Genomic DNA, 22171 nt, shown 5'->3' with positions numbered 1-22171 from the left:
AGGCGCCATTTCTCGCGCTATTTTCTTACGCAGGCGATAGCGGCGAAATAATATAATCGAAGCTTGGATAAGAAGCTGACCGAACGCAGGATTGGTTACTTCGGAGAAGATCGATTACAATGTTGTAGTTCGTAGTACAGCTCGGTTATATACTTCATTGTTTTTTGGATTATCGAAAATATGAATCAGAATAACTGTATAATTCAGAAGATAAAGTATAACAGAAAATCAAGTTCTAAAGTGTTTTACTTCAAGTTATAAAATAACCATATAAGGGAAGTGACTATTTTTGTTATGAAAACTTGTTTTAATTGCAGCCAACAATTAGCCAAATTTAAGAGAAAAAGAAGCGGAGGAGTAACTTTTATCAAATAACTTTTAACAATCTAATCAGTCGAAGTTTTCTATGCTTTACATTTCCGATAATATCCAAGAAATAATCAAGTGTGCAGACAGTTTTCAACGCAATTTAATGCTCTCACATTTCCGTATCAATCTTCTCCTTGACAAATTATTAATTAAGGCGCAAGAGGAAAGAAGGGAAGTCTAATGTGGCGATTGTTGATAAATGGAAGCAGAGAGGAATATCGACGTGATAAGATACGGGGTTATACCTATGTATCACTCCTTCGTGCCTCTGAGTTTTGTAACTAAAGCGCAGGAGAAGCTGTGGTATAGAGGCAAAAAAGATTTGGAACACAGAGGTATTTTAAAACAGAATTATACGGTCGATAGAGGCGAGAAAGAAGTGGAAGAAGAAATAGAAAGAGCAATGGTACCGTAAGCTCTTCTTCATGGTATTTATTATAATAAAAGCGGCTAACATCTACAAGGTTTCAGAAACGACCGTGTGCTTAAAAAGAAAACAAAACAAAAGAACAAAAAATGTAACAAAATACTACAGTATATTTGCAACAAATCCGATAATTCCTTTCTTTCTTCTCCACTGTCAAAGATATTTTTTGAAATATACGCGTAAACGCAAATACAATACGCCAATATGAATTAAGATATAAAAATTACAATAACGATGGTGAACAAACATTTGATTTCGAACAAATAACGTTAAAATTGATCAAGAAATAAATTAACGGAAACAAGTAGTGATATAAGCACCAAGTCGAACATATCGTCAGAGGATATTAAAAACAAGGGAAGCAGGAAGCGAGGCTAAGATTGTGAGCAATAATGGGCGGCAATATCGAGTAATACAAGGGGTATTAGCGAGTTTCATGGGAAGTTCTGTATCGATAGAAATAGATGAAATAAGAAGAAGCATTAATAAAACAAATATTCATGCATTTCTCAAGCATTATTATTACAAATACTGGCTGACTCCTTGACAAACACCGTGAGCGTGCACGCGCGAAAAAAACGCATATTCGGGACCTTCGAAGACTCATGTTCTCTTTTTAACGTTTTTTTTTTCTATTCCCATCGTTTCGTTCCGCTTTTCTCGATACTAACTGAACTATCTCCGACTTGAGTTGACGAGCGTAGACTACACGCGGTTATAATAAGTTTTATGGTTAACCATCGAATTCCTAATTAATTCGTTTCCTCCGATCAAATGGACGATGTGTCGTTCTGTCTCGTAGAACGTCCTCTCGTCTCGTGGCGCTCTATTCTCACGCTCTTTTCCATGAATATCGTGCAACGTTTGGACGAACGCAAGTAATCAAAACCTATTCAATGATTTCGAAGATTCGTTACTGTTTTGGATTGTTATCTACAATTTAAAATTTGGCAATCAAATTCATACATGAATGCTACAGTATTAGGTATCTTTCCGTTGTTTACCATTTTTACTCTTACACTTGGAGCAATGCACGTTCTCAGAATCCACAAAATAATCACGTTTCCTTTTATCTTCCTATTTAGTGATTATTTTGCGACGGTGTTTACGTTTACCAGTTTCCTCGTTGCACGATATCCTAGATTCAACATTTAATCAATAACGTGTATGCTTACGTTTTTATTATATGTATGTATGTGTACCTATATGTATCATATGTAAGTATAGTAGACATAGTGCGTTTCTTATGCGTTTTTCGAGTCATTTTTATACACAGACATGTGTGTTTCGTTTGTATATGGTGTACAAGTACAAGTGCAAGGGGAAGGCACTTCCACTGTTTTTCGATCGATGCAACACGGAAAGCTTGGGACTGCATATACATCCTGTCCGATGATTGTCCATTGAAATCGATTTTCCAACGCCGAAAGAGAAAGGTTCTTAGGTCTTTCCAAAGTTTACGAGACGTGTTGCGGCTTTCATGGCGGTGAAAGGAACCGACAAAAATACGCGCCGAGGTCGATTCGCGAGGAGAAATGCAGTTCCACGGTTTCAGTGGAGTTTCGAGAAAAATACCAGCCACCCTCTCGACAATAGTGTACGTACAAGTGCGAACAGCGAGTCAAGGAACCTTGTAGTCGTCGATTCGTGTGTGTGAGTCTTTAGAAAACCGGAAAGTCGCGTACAACCTGTGCGCATTCTCATCCAGTCGGTCAGGCCGTTCGGAACCACTTAGAGGTCGTGTGTGTTATCGTCATCCTATCGTTATTTTGTGTATCTATGTGTGTGTTCATGTTTGTCTGTGTCAGTGTACAAATATGTTCATGTTTCTCTAATAGACGTATTTTCGGTGCTATACATCGAAAACGTACTATCACAACGAATCGCCGTTAGAGGTGCTTCCATCGCGTTGAATAAAGACAGCCACTCCGTTCTGTTTCGTTTCATCAACGATATACAATAACCACGTACACTCTGTCGCTATGGAAGACCGTGTTCCCTGAATAGCGTTGCGCTCGGAGGATACCGCGTGCTGCCCACATACAGGCTGTTTCAGAACTGTGAAGTCTGTTGTTTTTTCTCGGTTTCACTTTTGAAAGCTTTATTCAACAAATGTATTGGGTACATTTGAAATCCTCGCTCTAAATTAACCACAGAAACCGCATGATAGAAAGAGCTTTAGCGCATTATACGCGAAAGTAAATTTTGGTGGTTTCTTTTGAAGACTTAGGGAAGGATGGAAATTGAGTCTCTCAAATGGCATTACTGCAAAATTTGTGTATGGTTATATAGTTGTCATTAACTGGCAGAATTTTGATTGAGTATGATATTTTAACCATAGTTAGTGAAGCACCAATCGTGTTGGGCCGGAAGTGAGTCTGGCTACAAAGAGCACAGTCCTTTATTCCCTTATAATTTTGTTGATTTCTTGTAACACTAATCAATCTGTATTCAAGTTCCATTTAAGATCAATTCCGCCATTCTGATGTTTAAACCAAGTTGTATTTCACTAGAAAAATCACGTTGAATAAATTTGTTAGGAAGTTCATTTAAAATTCCCAAATTACATTGCTACTCTTCACTATAGTACGGTTTCTACTTTTAACAGTAATTTAAAAACGTCTTATTTCGTAAGAATCTAAAATTTTCTTTCTTTTAAAAGAAATTGTCAGATTTTCCTATTATATTTACCCTAATAAAATTAATAAACTACTTTGTCTGTGCCAATTTAATTGGGTAACAGAACTCATAAAAAGGAATACAGATATTCTAACAAATATATATAAACACACTTATGTATGACTAAATCTAGTTTTCTTTTAACACCCGAGATTATATCTCACACTCATTTTTTTGGAAAATATACTTTACCCCAAAAAGATTTGAGTATCCTCCAAACAATTATTAAAAAATCTAATATTCATTAACTTTCTTATTCGACCCCAAAAGTATCTAAAATAGTTTCAATAAATTTTGTATAGATACAGTTACATAAACTAACTCAAAACAAACAATAAAAATTAACGAAATTATTTCCAATTAAAAACAAATAAAAATTTTTTTACGTCACACAAATTTAAAAATAATAACAGGACTACGAATTTAAAATTCGTAGATCTGGATTTATGAATTATACTACTCATAATGAGTCAAGTTCATTCTGAAACACCCTGTATATCTGTCATTTTATGCATGCGAATGCACGAGCACTAGGTATTTATTTGTATTCTCGGAACTGCGCCGGAGAAGCTGTCTTTGAATCTCGCGCGCAAACGAAAAGAACCATGTTAACGCGTTTTCACATTATTTCTTAATATTTGTCAACGTTATTTCTCTCTACTACAGGACAAATATCTGAGTTTCTGAAAAATTCGATTACAGATACAACCCGATTCTTCTCGTTCGCTCATTTCATCTCTCCACTGTATATGCCAGTGAATGTTCATTATATGTGTACGTGTATATATTACCTATACATACAATGTACGATTTTCGATACTTCTTCCCTTACATGTAAAGAAAATTCTTATTTACACGTATATAGATCTACAACATATTTAAATATAATATACGTATATCTTTATCTTCCTTGTCAGGTGCGTTACACCAACTTAGGCGAACATTCAAATCACTGGCAAACACGTGTACGAATACACAGAGAACACAGAAATCCTTTTTTCATTTCCGCAGATTCCCCGCTAGGACATGATCTTCTAATTAGTACGGATCCATAAGAAATATACAATATCGATAACTTAATTAACGACGCGGTTCGCGTGCGTGTGTTGTCCTCCGTAGAGTGTGTTCGTGTGACTTTTGAACGTTTTTTTTTTTTGTGCGGTCGTGTATCAGTGCGCATGTGAACTCGTTTCGATTTTCATATCTTTCTTTCCTCTTTGCTTTCGAAAGGAGATTCTCTCCGATTTTCCGCAACAAAAATCGGTTCCGTCCTTCTTCGTCTCCTCTCTCCTCTCGAAATAAGTTTCCTTGATTCATTTGAATCGTGTAAATGCATGTAAACTATTTCCTTCTTTCCGCTCAGACCGTCTCATTCATATTTTATTCGATTCTTCTCTAAATGCAATAAGCTCGTGTAGTTTGCAATTGACGAGGTTCACTTGTGTGCAACGAACTCCCCCGAACTGAATCCGTTGTGATACAGAAGGACGCCATTTTCTGTGCCATTTCGCACGCCATTAGATCACTATTGGATAAATTACATGTCGTAACCACTAGATAAAATAAGATAGGACGTAGTCTCTGCTAAATCTATGCATATCGTTAATAGCTATAATATATATTATGTATACGAATTAAAAGGGTCGCTCGAACACGGCCAGCGTTCCCGTTTTCAATCTCATCGATGTGCAAGGTGTTTCTAGGAAACATACGTTACTATAGTTCAATTAATTCCTAAAACTAAGTGGAAAAGGTGGAAGTTGGATCTAGAGGCAATTCATTTGGAAAAAACAATGTTTCGAGAGCTATAGGTGGAACAATATCAACTGGACGATTCCTGGTCGCGTAAAAGACGTTACGCCCATTCTTCCCGCCATAACAATACAAATATGGCGTCACAGAGGTAATTAATTTCGTGAACATGAATAGTCAATTTTGTTCCGGATATAGTCTCGAGAAATTTACAACAATGTACGAAATAAGTGTCGAATGTACGATTATTAGTATAGGACGTTTCAAAACCGTAAAATAACATTATTTTTGTTCTTTTTCTTTTTTCTTTTTATTCCTCCTTTCCATCTTCCCCCTTTTCGCGACTTCAATAGTTAATCTACAGGTAAACAAGATAAAATTAAAATTTGAGAAACAATAAACAATATATATATATATATATATATATATCTACATATATATATATATTGAATATTATATATAATATATATGTATATATATATAATAGTGAATATATCAATCGACATCGATTAACGAGCGATCGACTGTGGGAAAATAAAAAGAACGGACTTCAACAGTCGACTGAGATAAACGTTAAAAACTCTACGACTTAATAAAGGCAAGTTTGCGCACGTGTCACGTGACTTAGGCCGTGAGCATCGTTTCTGTCCATCTTGGCGTATAAAACAAATGGATTCGAATCGCGTGATAAAATATCGAAGGAACGATTTCCATATCTATTTCTTTTCCTTTAACAATCAAAATAATGCTCACAAACAAAAACGAAACTGGTTGCGTGGCCACCAGTTGCAATAAAAATTTCAACAAAAATTTTTAAAAATCATTCCTAATAACGCAACTGATTACGATCGAAATCTAAGCTACAATTAAGAGTTACAATATATATGTATGTGAATATATCGCAAATGTATCGCACATATTTTGACTATATGTTTACTATATATTAAACTACGATTTAAAAAGGTACGCTAGAACGTATGACAAAATAAGATAAAATGAATATATAAGAAAACTTCTGATGGCTCGTGCAAAACGCGAAGCTAACTGTGGCAAGTCTTCATAGATTCACTTAAACGAACTGAGGTGGATTGGTGAAAGAAAATAAAACGTGAAATGATAAATACGCCGTGGACTATTTAGGATATCGAGAAAGAAAAACCATGAGGACATTCAAGTCTTCGCGTCGTTATTTTTCATTAATGTTTTACACTTCAAAACGCTTCGTGTGGAATCGGGTCAATAAGGCACTGTTCACCGACAATGTCTGACTAGAAAATGAATCTATTTTCGGAACTCTTGTTTCTTTTCCTTTTTTCTCTTATTTCAACGTTTCATTTCTCATTTCGCATCCGCTCGATTGGTATTCTCCCTTTCGTGGACAAGAGTGCGCATCTCAACTCTTCCTTATGCATCAATGATAATGAGATTTATAAGGTGCACTCAATTCCTCATTATAGTATCATCCTGTTATAAATTCCTCTTCTTTTCGTGCTAAATAAAAAAATATATATGTACATTTCCATATATAGGATGTTCCATTTGACTTTGGTATCTGAAATATTATCTGCGCTTCTATTATTTCAGACTATTACCACAAACAAATGTGTTTCCTCTTATTAGAAATTTAATTAGGTTTAGTGAGAAAACTGTACAAAGGATTGCTGAGTTCACATTGAAAAATACTATTAAATATTTACATGAAGGAGAATGTAAAGTACCTTGTAGAAATGTTCTGATTAAGGTAATTTAAGTGACGTAAGTAAGTGAAAATTTTATTCTTCAGGCTACTAAAAACAGAGGAAGTATCTCAATTGAAGAAGTCAAATGGAATAACCAATACATAAACGAATATTTCATCGTCCTTTTTATACCTCCAATTATAATAGAGGTATACCATTCTAAAAATATATCGAAATCGTACAGTCAAAAAATAAAAATCAACACGCGTGTCAACATCTTAAAATCTGCCGACGGTCTCGAAGACTCGAAGAAAAACGGGAGAACGACGTGCAGCGTTCATCACCGAAAGGGAGAATGCAAAGGGTGCCCAGAAGAAGGAACCAAAAACATTCAGAACAGTAAGGAAGACAACCTTCCCTACGAGCCAACGATCAAAGTCGTTTACGAGGTCTTCATCTTCTTATACGGTTGCATGATCACGCCGGAACTGACAGGAATAGCTACCGGAGGCTGCGCGATCGTTGCAGGGTTTGGCATTTGTGGTATTTGCGGAACAGTCGGTACACCTGCAGCTGCGACACCCGGTAGGACTGTGTAAGGGTTTTGGATATAGGGGTTGCCCTGTAAGCCAGCTGTTACGCCGGAAACAGTCGGTATCGAGGCTTGAACATAAGGATTCGGAAGGATCTGTTGCCTCATCAGGGAATAGGGATTGATGTGGCTCCCAGTGGGTGGCCTAGAATAAGCCAGGATTCCAGCGGACAACGGTGAAGTCAGGGCACTTGGAATTCCAGCTAGATTTGGGATCACTGGCCTAGGTGTCGCAGCTGTAGCTTGCAAACCACCAACACCTGGAGTACCAGCGGCTGCCGCCGCGGCAGCAGGGTTCACCAGGGCTTGTTTATTTAGGGCTACGCCGGTGTAGTTCAAAGCTGTGAGCTGATTGATAGGATACGATTGAGAAGTTTGAGAGAGTTTAAGAGCTTTTGCATAGTTCTTCTGGGCGACCTCTTTCGCAAGAGCGGCTGGGTCTAGATGAGCTCCTAGTCCAGATGCAACGCCGAAACTATTGAGCATATTTAGGCTAGCCATATTGGAGTTGTAATTAGACATGGACGCTATGCTCATCGACGGTACGTTCGTCATAGAAGCCATGGACGCTACGTTGACGACACCCGGCATGGAAGTTAGGCCTGCCATCGAGGTCAACGGACTCATCGCAGGCTGTACGTTGGCAGCTGAAAACGCCAACTGATTTTGTATCTGTTGTTGCTGCTGCTGTAACTGATGTTGCTGTTGCTGTTGCTGCTGCTGCTGCTGCTGCTGCTGCTGTTGTTGTTGTTGCTGCTGCTGCTGCTGCTGCTGTTGCTGTTGCTGCTGTTGGGCCTGCTGTTGTTGACTCTGGTTTTGTTGATGTTGCTGTTGTTGCTGAGCGATTGTCGTAGGACTTGAATGATTCAATTCGGGGGAGTTGTGCGCGTTCTCAGATATTTCATGATTCTGCGTGGCACTCGGCTGCTTGTTACTGCCGTTACTATTGTTACTGTTATTATCGGCGGTTGGAGGTGGTGGCGGTGGGTTGTTGCAGGGATCCATCAGTACGCCATTGTTGGCGTCGGCGCAGTTATTGACTGTAGCGCCGCCAGTTCCCTGGGAGGAGGAGGAGGACTGAACCACCACCGCGTGGTGGTTGCTTTGCACGTTCGGGGGTTGCACGACCGATTGGTTAGAGGTTTGGGTGGGTAGGGGTGATGTTCCAGTGTACTCACATGACACAGACACGAACGGCTGCTGGAGCTGCATTAACTGTTGATAGGTGGTTGCGCCGGTCGGCTGATAAACCGGCATGCCGGATTTGTCGCCCGCCGGTCGTTTATACGGAACCATTCCTGGGAAGGCCTGGAAAAAGAGAAGCGCGAAAACGTTTACGATTAGCAAGAGCAATGGCGTTTATAGGTGGCGCCAGCGTCTCGAGTGGAAACTTCCACAGGCGGAAGCCTCGACTCCGCACGCTTTGGGGCATCTTATCGCTTTTTGGGACTCTTTATTTTGAACATTCTGCTGACCCAGCAGAGCTGGAGGCCTGGCTGAAGGCTTCCTGAGGTTCGGAAAAGCGACTTAAGTGAGTTGAGATAGGCGGACGTGTGTCTCGCTGCAAGAAACACTTGGATGAGACAGTGTACATAATGAACGTTCAGGCATGATGCCTCATCACCGATCAATTTTGCCGAAAAACTCCCGTTATATTGTGAGGAATTTGACGAAAAGCAATGTACAGCATACGATGCGTTATAGTTTCCCGCTGATTTTGAACAACGCGATAGTAAATGGAAGCCAGTTAGACATTAAAAAAAGAAAGTACTGCGTGAGCTTATGATTCAGTGGTTAGATTCTGCACTTACAAAGTTCTCGTAGTAGAACGATCCGACAGACTTCATGTCCATCTGCAACAAAGATAGGATCGGTTTCAACTAATTTCGAGGACAAGGTATGGTATTTGCTGTCTGTAGTAAGTGGATATTCGCAGGAGGGTGGCAAGATCGAGGACGGAATTGGTTTCAGAGAGAAATAGAATTGGATAGTCACAGAATTAGAGTTACACGTCAAAACGTAGGTCGTAGTAGTTAATAATAGTGATTAACATTAGTAGTAACAAATAGCAGTGTGTAAAAGTTGTGCCGATGACGCAGCTTGCGGCGACGTTCCCAAATTGACGACGTTCGTTGTTGGATAACTGTAAAATCGCTCATTCTTTCTCGTTGTTTCTTTTGTCCCTGTCTCGACTACTTGAAGTGACGTTTTATTATGGGACACCGTCACGGGGGCCAATTAAAGAGGGGAATCGTTGCTCCTGTGTCAATTCAGAATCAGATAATCCATTAAAGAGATGTAACGCCGAACGCAAACTCGGATTCGGAAAGTTTTCGCTCTACGAGGGCGAGTTAGGTTCTTCGTCTATACAACAATAGGTTTTAGAGTAAGAAATGATGAGAAGACAGATAGGTTTTGGCTGAAAAAGTAACAAAAGTCGCGAGTTGGAACGAAAACGGAGGAGTCACGAAAGCTGTGAGCAAAGACAATAAACAGAGATGTCATTGTAGTTAACTATATGGTGGCAAACGGTGGAGTAAAGAAGCGAAACAGAAACAAAGTGTATTCTATCGAAGTGTCATGTGTTTAGTCAGAAGCTACGTAATTCGGGATGCAGAAGCTCAAAAGCTAGTAGAGTCTTTGAGTGTCAGTAAGGACACAGCGTAGTAACTGTTTTTACGACAAATATGTGTACGTGTATTTCTGTGTGTCTGTATACTGAATAAGTGCTCACGAAACGAGATAGATTCGGTGCCATTAATCAGATACAAATGTACAAATTTCGATATCATAATGACAAAAAAAAGGGAAGGAAATGTATCGCAAGCTCAAATGCAGAAGGTGAAATGAATCTGTCTCACGATTACTGTAGAAAAAAAAAAGAAAGAACAAAAAATGACAAAAATAACCGTGAAAAAATAACGTTCGACCAATTAATATATTACAAAGAAAAACTCTGATTATGAATTATTTACAATAAGAACAGAGATTCTCTGAAAGTGAGAGAGAAGCTGTCAATCGACAGAGTCCACTGGTAAAACAACAAAATCGACAAAGGAAACATAGAAAAAGGGCGGCAGGCCGGAGTGAAAGAAAGAGAAAGAGATTGTTAGAGAAAACAGTAGCATAAGAAGGTAGCCAAGTGTATATAAGCGACCTACTGTGCTTTTTAGCAAATTTCACGCGACTCTAAAACCAAGAAGATAAAGATTGTCAAACGAACAAAACAAATAAAGTAAAAGATTCCGTAAACATATCACTCGTATTGTAGTTGCTGGTTATTTACTCGACCAAGGAAAAAAAAACAAAAAAAAAAAAAACAAAAGACGCAAAACCTTTGGGTCATCGTTTAGAGCGTCGAGGGGATGACATTTCGACACCATCACCTCGGTAGTCGCTTAAGCACAACATGCATCATCGGCGCAAGCTTAGAATTTACACAGATCTAACGCTCCGTAAACGCAGTACCAACATTTCATCGAGTTATCCGGCTCTATGTTCTTCAATCAATCGATTTCCTTTCGTTCTGTTTATTTTACTCGCGAGAAGGTCCTGACGTACGGAGATTAGAATTCACAATATCGTCAGAAGTGTTCGCTGCGAAGCACGCGCGCATTTCTCGAGCAATTATTTACCTGTTATAAATTTCGTGTGTTTAGTTTACCAAAATAGATTAAAACAGAATTTATACTCACTGCTTTGCGTATCAACGTTGCGTAACGTTACGTGTATTGTCAGCAGTCGCTACAGTCAACAGGTTAACGTTAAGTTTGTTGATTATTTTGGACCAAACAAATAGTCTGCAGTAATTGATTTCAGCATCTGTGCTTGTACAGGCGCATAATGTGATTGTATGCGTTTGATAGAATTGGACACAAGAAACTTAGGAACTTAAGTACATTGAAGAAAATTAAATAAGCACAGTTGGAAGTTTCTGTTTTCAACAATATTTTTTATGTGTGATTGTGCTAGTCATAGACTTCTCTCTACCACAGTATCAGGTTTCAATCAATTGATTAGAAACATAGCTTTTGGAATAATCAAGAGAATTTGATTGGATCTTGTCACAATTGCAAGTTCAGATATTTCAATTTTAATTATAATTTCATGTTTACTTAGAGGAAACTCATATGCAATATTAACATTCTGAAGAATATTTATGTGGATTCATTAATTTGGAAACCTTGTTTTCATTTTACAAACTTATTTCTGTGGATACAGAAATTATCAATTTTCTGGTCCATTTTTGAAACTTTTCAACCTCATATTCAAACTATATAGAAATGATAGTATTCTATTTCTTTTAATAGGACCTTAAAAGGACCTCAGGTTTAGTCCAAAATACCATCAACTGTAACATTATCCTTTAATTGGAAAGGGAGATGCGCGCGCGACTCGAAATTGTAAGCGTAGCCGTCGATTGGATAGCGGTCGAAAGTGAACCGTGTTCGATTCGATTGATCGCAAATCCTCTCTCGGTGTTGGCACAGGACTTGCCAAAATGGGGGGTAGATTTACATTAAATCGATCATATACTTTATCAACAACCACGAACTTCCTCCGTTACTCGATTCAATTATCTGTTACCATTCCTTAAATCTTTAGATTACTTCTTACAATCGGCTAATTCGTGGTTGATGATCGTTTACCGAACAATAAGCGATCTATAAATACATTACGAGGCGTAAGCTCCGATACGGACAACATTGCAACGAACGACAGTAGATACGAAGCGAAATTAATGGGGAAAGATACATATTGAAAAATCAAGAATTAAACAAATAAGAAAAATAAATATAGATAAGTCTTTGAATTTCGTTTTAAAAGCAGAGTCGAAAATACGGGAGAAGTCAGTAATGCGTAACTGACGCAACTAATGGACGTAGAATAACTGTAAGAAAAACTATACAGCGGTTTGAGATAAACAAAAAGTGCGCGAGGAAATGGAATATATCAGCTCGAATATCGCAAATATTGAGCCGCATATAGCGTACACGAGAAATATTTCCTGACATCCGTACATTTTGTCCCGAGGATGGACAGAACACAGCTCTCGTTTAAAATAAAATTTAGAGAGAAACAGAGAAAGAGAGGGGAGCTAGAGCTCTAAGCGCGCTCGGCAGTGTATTCACAATCGCAATTACTGTATTCGTAAACTTAAAGATACGACTACGGAGGGACTTCCGGAAAATGGCTCGAACTTATCGACTTCATTTCTCTTGATTCTCTGTTCACTGAAAACAATGTTCGTCGAGAAACTGATGTAAAAGCTTTTACAATATTTGCTTCAAGGACTGAATGGACCAATAAAGCAACACAAAATGTTAATTGACATATTTTTTGAAATACTTTTGTCAAATATAGGTTTGTCAAATTATTGTGCTGCTGAGAATACTTGAAATATACTGAATTGATTCAACCATATCAAGAACATTAGTTTAAGGTTCAATAAAATTTACTGATCAGCAAAAATGATGTTGTGGAATAAATTTCGTTCACTCTGGTATCGTATTTAATAATTCATTATTGCTTTGAACGAAGTAAGAATTACTGAAGATCAATAATATGAAATAAATTGAAATGAAGGAAGGCTTATACAAACATAACTGACTAAATGTTTGAAGATCTCATAAAATGAATAACAGAGAAACAAAGAGGTAGTTGCGAATGTTTGCGAGACTAAAAGGGTTAGAGCCATTTTCGTGGAATCCAGCTACGAAAAAGGAAAAAAGTGTACTCCATGCATAAGCCGTGGTACCATTAGCAGATCGTCATTGGAGTCGCGCATCCGCTTCTTGCCGAGTTCGATGCCCGCCATACTGGCGCTTTGAAGTCCTCCGGGAACTGCAGTTGGCACTCCTGACACTCCGCTGGCCAACGCGCCCATTCCCGCCATATTCGTCGGCATCGTCGCCGTCTGCTTTTTAGTTTTCATATTTTTTTTTTTTTTATTATTGCATTTTCGATCAATCGTCCAAATTTTCCCCCGTGTTCCGCACGTTTTTTTGCCAGTTTTTTTAATTTAGAGACATTCCATGTGTACGTATATCGTCGTCATTTCGTGGTGTCGAATCGTTGATGATTGTGTTGCGTTGTACACATTTATTTTCCGTTCGTTTTGCATTCGGCGTTATGTGTGCGGCGATCGATCGGTCGATATTTCGTTTCGTATTCCAAGGGCGCGTACGGTTTCGCAGGCGTTAAGTTTGGCAGGTAGCGAAGCGCACGAAGGTATTGTCAGCAAGCATGAAGAAGCATCGTCAGGCGGACAGAGGGCAAGATAAAAATCAAAAAAAGAAAAACAGACCAGTTGAGGCTATAGGCAAGAAACGACAGTTTTGCGAATAATTTTATGGTAGAAGAAAAAAGAGTTGTCAATATAATGTATATACATATACACATATATATCGAGTATATCTTTATCCTTACGGGCATCCTGAAGGGTCGTTGCGCGTTTTCGAGCCGCGTGAACGTTTCGACAATGTAAAATAATACCTACATTAATATTCGCACGCATGTAGACGCAACATGCTTCTCGAGTTACTCTCAGGTCGCTGTTATTACTCGTATCTGTCTTGCGATTCGATCGCTCTAGCAATCCTTTCACGGAAATCTCGTTTTTCATCGCGCGGAAACTCAGAGAGGTTATGCTCCGTCAACTGCGCGTGAACAATCGTGTCTTTTATCCGATAAACGCAGCTGATTGCAAAAATAAAAAGAATGGAGTTTAGTCGAGTTTAACGTTCGATGAACAATCGAATTTTCTCGAACGTGTAAGTTATAGGGACAAAACAAACAGAACCGTTCGTTTAGAACTGCGTTTATCCGGTTTTGAATGCGACAACTTTCACAACAAAAATAAGAAAAAAATAGAGATATCATTGATTGAGGCTAAAACACGTTGCGATCAGGTTCAAAGGTTGAAGTTCAAATGATGTTTCTACCTTAAAAAGTAATTAGTAACGACAGTGATAGTAAAAGATTAGCAATAATAATGGTCAATTAAATAGAATCAATAGACGAAGTTAATCATAACAGGAACAACCTGCAAAGTGACATTTCAACACCCATATTGGCCTGCCGTGACGACCCCGATCGAAGAGGTTCTGGCTATCGAAAATGATATATCCTAGAAAGTGGAGAGAAGAACGAGAATCGTGAAAAAGACTTTCGTACCACCGTCTACCAGGATGTCAGCTGGCGCTCCTGACTTCTGCAACACCTGCAATAATCGGGGCTATCTGTCGAAATGTATTAGTTCCATTGATATAGCTATTTTATCGTTCCATTTTTCTCCCTTTCTTTTACGTTTTCTGATTCTTCTCCATATACTCCAGCATATAAAAGACATCCAGCAGCTTTATGTAGAGATAATAGGTGCGTATATAAAAAGGATGAAAGACCAAACGAAAAACAGAAAGAGAAAAAAGGAAGAACCAACGTCACAGGTTCCTGAAAAAATTCGCAAGATAAGGTCCTTGTGTCAATCTAATTATTCTTAGGTGTTCTTCAAAAACGTCCAAATGTTTACACTATTAACTGTTTCGGACTCGATTTCTGATGATCCAGCATCTCCCTGTTTACTATTAAGACTGTGAGGACACGTGTGTGTACCGTGTACGTTGCATGTGCGTGCATGTTACGTGTGTGCGTGCGGTCGTGTAAGTTTGTCTTCTTTTGTGTGGAGAGTGTTAATCGGCTGGACCACGTGTCTACGTCAAATTGATCCACCTTCTGTAGAGGTAACAAGGGGAGAGATTTCGTGTCGTACATTTGACAAACATTCAGACATGGCGTACCAATTCCGAAGAGTGCATTTCATTGCGTTTAATACAATCAGGCGCGATCATCGGTGACGTTGACGGTGATGAGGTCAAAGTTAATTGTTCTAATGGACGAGCTTGAGAGGACTGAATGCCTGCACTCTTTCAGAGAGATCAAAGGCTACCGTTTCGCGATTAAATCAATTCATTCGACGAATTCGTCGCAATTGTTTTTATGTTTTACATTTACCGATAGGTAGGAACATTTATCCTAGATCTGTTTGAAGGTACAATCTTTAGTGATCAGAAAGGATCCGATGCAGCGTCCACTGTGAGTTAGTCTGTGACTCTAACGGCAGCGTGCGAGCGAAAATGATTCAAATCAAAATTTGTTAACACCTCCTTAGAGAAAATTTCCAAGCAGGAGAGTTTATGAGGAAGAAGTTCGCAATATAGGTGAAATTTCGTTCGTCCACGATCTCGTGGCAAATTCGTGCAAAGATTACTGAACGTCGGAACGCGGCATGCACCCTTGGGAAATTGAAAACCACTTTTGAGAGAATGAGACTTCCCTGCCAACAAGCTGGTCTGCCGCAATCGTCCGTGCGAGACTTTTCTTCCATTGTACGCCCGGTTGTAGCTGCAGCTCTTCCGCGCGACGTCGCTGAAAATGTCTTTTCCCCTCGTGTTTCTTTCGATTTTTGGATCTTTATCCCCCAGACAATGCATAATTTTGTCCTCTCGAGAATAAGATCACGAGTCGAGGCGTAGGATGCCGGGAAAACGCATAATTACCAGATACAGACTGCCTTCGGCTCAAAGGATTGGCTTTTTTTGTCGACAGTAATGTGACACCGATCGTCCTTCGACATTTCAATTTCACAAGGAGAATCTTGTGACTTTTTAAGAATAAGCAACTGCATCTGATAGGCTAGAATCGTGAAGTTTCAGGAGTCGAAAGATGATCGGGAGGTATTTGCTAATCTCGACACCAGTCCAGTCACTCGAGAGTAATGTTCCACTAACGATCAACCACCTTCGAGATCGAGGATGTGTCGAAGTTCGTTAATGGGACAACGCAACGAGGACAGATCCTCTGAACACAGTTTTTCCTTGGCCCACACCTCCCAACAAACCCATCGAATCTTTCCCTGTTCTAGGTTCGACAGCTCTCGGTGTAGCGTTTTTGTGTGGGGCAGCAAAACAGCAGCGAGGGTTGATAGCCGGGGTTCGTGCAGCACAGCTTGTCAGCAGAGTGGTGTACGTGTCGTAAGATACATGTCACTTTAACTACTTCTTATTTACAAGTAACGCGTTCCCGCTCCATTTCGGGTCTCGGACGCTCTGTTGACCTCACAAGACAAGACAGCTAGCAGAAGCACATTTAAAGGGATATATCTATGATTCCGAGAACGATCTCTACGAGTGGAAATGGAGCGGTCACGCGTGGCTGCGGGAACATCTTTGTCAGTCGTAACTTTCGTTACGACCTGGGTACCGAACAACAGGTGATTGGTGTGTTGCAACTAGTTGGTTTGCACCTGGGTAGCTGCGATAGGCTGCTAGAAAGAGAGAAATAGAACAGTGGTGTATCTCGGTGATGTTGACAAGAATTCTGCCTCGTGTTCTACTCACTACACGCTACGGAAATGGCTGGACATCGTACAATTGGGAGATGTTAAAACGGACGAACACAAAAGCGACAAATATGGAAGGGATAGGGGGCATACGTACGAAAAGAAGGATCATCGGAGATTGTACCGTGAGTGGATCTAATTTAAAAACACAACAAATCAAAATCGAAAAAGGGGTGAGGTAGATAAATGATGTATAATACACAAGATCGGCGATAACCGTATCGAGTTTGGCGTCTTATTTTTCCAACGGTCTTTTATCGAGTCGCGTGCGTACAATGGACATTCAATTAAGTTTCCCGTAAACAATGGCTGTTTATATAGGTCTGAGTGCAGTTAATTCGTATTCAACGCCACAACGGTTACGGTTATCGCGTAGTTCGAGCACTGCGCAACTATTGGCCAATTTTAGTTTTGCGGTTTTGGACAACCTGTCTCGCGTGCGACAGTGCTGTACATACATGTATAGAAATACATACGTATCGCTATAAATATATGTATAGAGAGAGAGAGACAAAGAGATAGACAGCTCGATACGTGTGTAATAGCGTTCTATGTATACGTAAAATTTCTATATGTATATGTATAAAAATATAGAAATATATATATATACATAGAAAGAGAGAAAAAGTACGATATTAGGGACTACTGCGTTCGAGGGGGAAGCCCGACGAATATACTCGACGTAGATTGGCGAAAAGCAGCGCAGCAACGAAAGCTTCTTTCGACGCAAACCCAGGAAACTGAAAGACGGTGACAAGTAAACTTGAAAGACTGAAGACAGAGAATAGACAGATAGTCACAGAAAATAGGACAGAAAAGAAAAATTATACGAACTAAGGAGTGGTGAAAGTAAAATGATAAAGGGGAACAAGGATGTATACAGTGGTCAAGGAGGACATATGCGTGCACTTCGAGTTTTCATGTTATTCAAGAACAATATGTATAAGGTGTAAAATCCGTAATCGTTATGATTTTGACGAATGAATCTATGCATTTGAATCGACATAAATTCTTGATCTGTAAAGTTTAAAGAACGATTAAAAAAACTTTGAAGGTTCAACGAATTAGATCAGACAGAGTTATTTTTAAAGGGCTCTGTTTCTGTGTTGTATTTTTAACTATCATACATTGAAGGAAATTAGGACAGCTAAAAATTTGTATATGCAGAAAATATAAATTTAAATAATATTATTATCATTATTTATTTTTGGAATCTTTTTTCTTGTTTCAGCCACATTTATTAAAGTTTAACTAATAAATAAAAAAGGTATGGTTTTCCACTATGTTCACGTTATAACGTACCATAAATCTTTATTGAAAGATAACTTTAGTTCAAATACATTATGATTAACTCTGAATATCAAGTTAGTGTTATAAGTATGTAGAGTATATTATGGAAACAGAAATAGACTGTAACAGCTATCTTCGTTGAGAAATCTCAAACCAATCACGTAGATTCATCCGCAGAACAGTTACTTTTTTTACATCCTAATATCCCATATCATAAACATCTGTTTTTGAATCATCAATCAAAGAGTACGGTGGAATAATTTAAAGAAACTCTTTCTGATGTTCCGATGCTTCAACGCGAACCAGTTGAACTTGGCTATTATCTCGAACTTTAGTCTCCCATGCAATTCCTTCATCTCCCACTGGAAACTTGTCAATTAAAGCCACGACAGACGTAACAAGTATGCTCGGAGGTACAGACTCTTACCACCACCGCACCTTTCCGCCAAGCTCAGCGATAGTACACACAGAGCGTCGGCTATAAATACCCAATTTCTAGCGAACAATGTACAAAACATCCGCACATGAAGCACACGCCACACGGAACAAGAGAGAAAGAGAGAAACAGAGAGGCGTGAAGAGGGGAAGGAGGATTGAGATAGAAGATGGAGAAATGAAGGGGAGGGGGGAGGGGAGGGGGGGGGCAAAGTCGTCGCTTAACCCACTAACGTCGAGGATCCTTCTGATAAAGGCACGCAATTACGCTCCACGAGTGTTCGTTAATGGGTCTAGCGAGAAAGGAGACGAGACCACAGTGGCAAACAGACGCGAATCGCGGACAAAGAGCCTCATGTCGCGGTTTCTGAAAGACGCTTCCGCGGCGACTGCGTTCTCCAGGCGCCTTGGCGCTTTGTCAGTCAGCTTTTGCTCGCCAGATTCATCTGTAAAGCTCATTCCTTTAATGACGTGGTTTCGTCCGTGAGCAGGGGTAGAACGGGAAAGCAGGAAGGATCACGGTCTAAAATTCGAATATAAACGATAGAGATAAATTGGAATCGGACAGATTCGGATAACAAGGATTTCACTGGCAACCGGTACACTCTCCTGGACGCAGGATAGATGGAACGAAAGGTGAGGAACACTTTAGGATACAACAGTAAACGAAAAAGAACGTCTTGGGTGTTAAGAGGTAGTGATAGAGAGTACAGTTTGTGAGAAGTAAACGAAAAAATTAGAACTTAAGTCGGAAGAATTAGCAATGATAGAGAGACAGAATGACAGAAAAAGGCAGAGATATAGAGAGAAGACAGGAGAGAGAGACAGATAGAGACAGAGAGACAGAGAGACAGAGAGAGAGAGAGAGAGAGAGAGAGAGAGAGAGAGAGAGAGAGAATGCATTACCGCAATGCTAGCCCGAGATTGTGCGGCCTTAATGTGGGCTTGAAGGTGCAGAGGGGGGTGGAAATAGCGGCAGGGGTCCCGATTGCATCGGCCCTTGACAGCGTCCATGCAGACCGTCACAGAGCCGTCCTCGTTCGCCTGCACCGTCTCGAGGGGGTGCGCAAACCGGCACTCCGTCTCGCCGCGTTTGCACGCCCCGCGTTGAAACTCGCGACATACCTACAGCAAGAGCGAACACGCATGGCATGGCACTCTATCTATGTGGCCAAAAAGGGGCTAAAGGGTGTATCAGGGGGCGGGGGGGTGGGGGGGGGGGGGGGGGCGCAAAACCGGGGTCAGCTCTCGGATTTGTTTTGGGTGAGGCGGTAAACCGGTGTGGGAACCATTCTTCCTTCCCTTCTTTAGTTCACGAAGGTGGCTCTCTCCTTCGAGACACTTAGCAGGTTTGGTAAAGGATCGAGGCGTTGAAGGGAGTGGAGGAGGATCATGGTTTCGGTGGACAATTTACTCCTGATGGGCAAAGCAATAGTACTGATAGGGGATGAGTGTCTACTTGCTAGTTGATGTTAGAGGTTGGATGGTTAAAGCAAAGTTAGTGATGTAGGAACACTAAGTTTGCAATTTTTATATTAAGAGGAATAGAATTTGGTTATAGATATCGAGGTTAAAGGGAAGTGTAAATTCTAGAAGAAATTTGAGATATTTGCAAAATAAGGTAGAGTTAAATGACTTTAGTGATAAAATAATACGAATTAAAGTTTCGTAATCGCAAAATTTAACAGAGTGTACTAGGATTGACTTTGAAAAAAGATTTATGCAAAGTTTTAGAATAGAAGACATTCGTATATTTAGAATGAATTATTTCAACTCGTGGATTAATCTAAACGAAAATGAATTGGTTACACTATGTTCCGTCTTCCCTCAAATTTATAAATAATTTTATATGTACATAAAAATAACATTAAAGAGCTAGTTAATCATATTTTTACAATGCATAATTAATAAAAAGTCGATAAGCAGGAAATCCCTCAATTGGTGTTAAAGTTACTCGTGTCGAGAAAAGTTACACGAGAGGAGGCTCTAGAGAAATGTATCAGCAGTTTTAGGGAGAGGAATAGACTGGAAAACAGAAATAAATCGTGTGAGAAACAGGTGAAAAAAAATTATGACACGTGAAGAGAGCGAGAGGATCGAGTGATGCGAAAGAGCGCCCCGTGTTCAGGAAGTAGGGTCTGTTTCGGGAGGCGTAAAAAGAGCCAACCTGACTTTCTTCCAGTCTTCATCTGTTCTTTCTGGCCGTTAGTACCGCACCCCTATCTGCTGACTTTAATCTCTTCTCAAAATAATACTTTAAACTACAGTTCCACATTTCGCAAGAACGAAACTTACTTAAACTTGCTTACTTCATTTCTTAAATTTAAAAACCGAATACAGACTTAAATAGAAACATTGTAAACCATCTGTCCGATGTAAATTCTTAAAATCAAATATTTGATGATTCGAGTATCGATTATTAAAGATTTTCATCTGGAATAATTAAATGTCAGAGAACGGGGCTTATCAACGCCCAGAAAAAAGGAGAAACACATCTAATTACTACTCTACGTAGCTAAATACCGTGTTCAGTTCTGTCAAATAGGCGTCGCTCGCTGGTTTCGGTGTACCCTCGCCCCGCCCAATAAGGTCAGAGGACACGGACAGATCTGAAGGCTGTTTTTGGGGTAAGAGACAGAGAGAAAGAGAGAGAGAAACAGACAGAGAAAGAGAGAAAAAGAGGGGGGAGTTGTTTCGATGCCACTATGGAGCATCCCTTCAGTGTTCTATCAATCGGAGTTAATTCGCGTATGTGTTAGAGGATTCCTTGCGCATGCATCACGTACTAGTTCCGGCCGTTTGTCGTTTGTCGCAATGCAATGTCGGAAAAAAGTATAGCTCGATGAACCTCTCGGTAGTATTTTCACAGCGATTTATATGGCGATCGTGCTGTACCGGTTGGGCGACAAAGTAACAATGATGGAGTAATAAAAATGCAAAATGAAAACAAAATAAAATAATCTGATGCTGATATTATTTTTGTACAGTATAAAATGTGTTGTAGAAATGCTTTATTCTACTGCTCGTTTGCAATTATAGCGACATAATTGTTGATTTGTTAATTTTAGAAAAATTCTTATTTAAGCTTTAAATAATTTAAAAAAATGTTAATAAATGACTAAAGTACAACAAATTTGCTGAATTATGATTTTCATTAGTATTTTCTAGAGGGAGATATTTTAAAACTTTTATTTGTTTTTCATAAATCAATTTAGTAGTAGAATATTGTAGATGTGTAACTAGTCAGAAAAGAAAGAAAGAAAGGAGCAAAATTTTTTAGCATCATCAAGAATTTCCTTTTCCCTTTCTTGAATTATATTCTCACTATTTATTTCTTTAGATCTATAATATCTCAACTTTAATTATATTTTTTAATTAGACGAAAAATTAAACGAAACATTTTTAGTTTACTTTTGTTCACATTATATTTTATTGCTAGTATCATGGTTCTTATTACCCAAGACAGACATTTAAAATGTTATTAAAATCAAATAATCAAGGATATATACTCTAGTCTGTACTTTCCAAAATTTTTAAATTTACTTTCT

The 22171-nt window shown here is 39.2% G+C and overlaps 1 protein-coding gene across 6 annotated transcripts in view; it reads right to left on the bottom strand.

Annotated features, from left to right (window-relative positions):
* LOC143186146 (protein muscleblind) overlaps positions 1-22171 on the bottom strand; it is a 507931-nt gene that overhangs the window by 14384 nt on the left and 471376 nt on the right. For 3 of the 6 annotated variants that reach the window (XR_013003012.1, XR_013003013.1, XM_076389610.1), the window contains one exon: positions 8677-8806. Coding sequence is in view for 4 of the 6 variants with exons in the window: in XM_076389610.1 (XP_076245725.1) it covers positions 8677-8806 (130 nt within the window). In the remaining 2 variants the exon portion in view is untranslated. Of the gene's footprint in view, positions 1-5727; positions 8807-9309; positions 9352-13256; positions 13416-19529; positions 19749-22171 lie in introns of those variants that run through there. The other 3 variants (XM_076389607.1, XM_076389608.1, XM_076389615.1) reach the window with 2 other exon arrangements.

This window comes from Calliopsis andreniformis, chromosome 12, assembly GCF_051401765.1.
Source record: "Calliopsis andreniformis isolate RMS-2024a chromosome 12, iyCalAndr_principal, whole genome shotgun sequence".
In the NCBI taxonomy this organism is placed as follows: domain Eukaryota; kingdom Metazoa; phylum Arthropoda; class Insecta; order Hymenoptera; family Andrenidae; genus Calliopsis; species Calliopsis andreniformis.
This window is presented reverse-complemented; position numbering and strand designations above follow the sequence as displayed.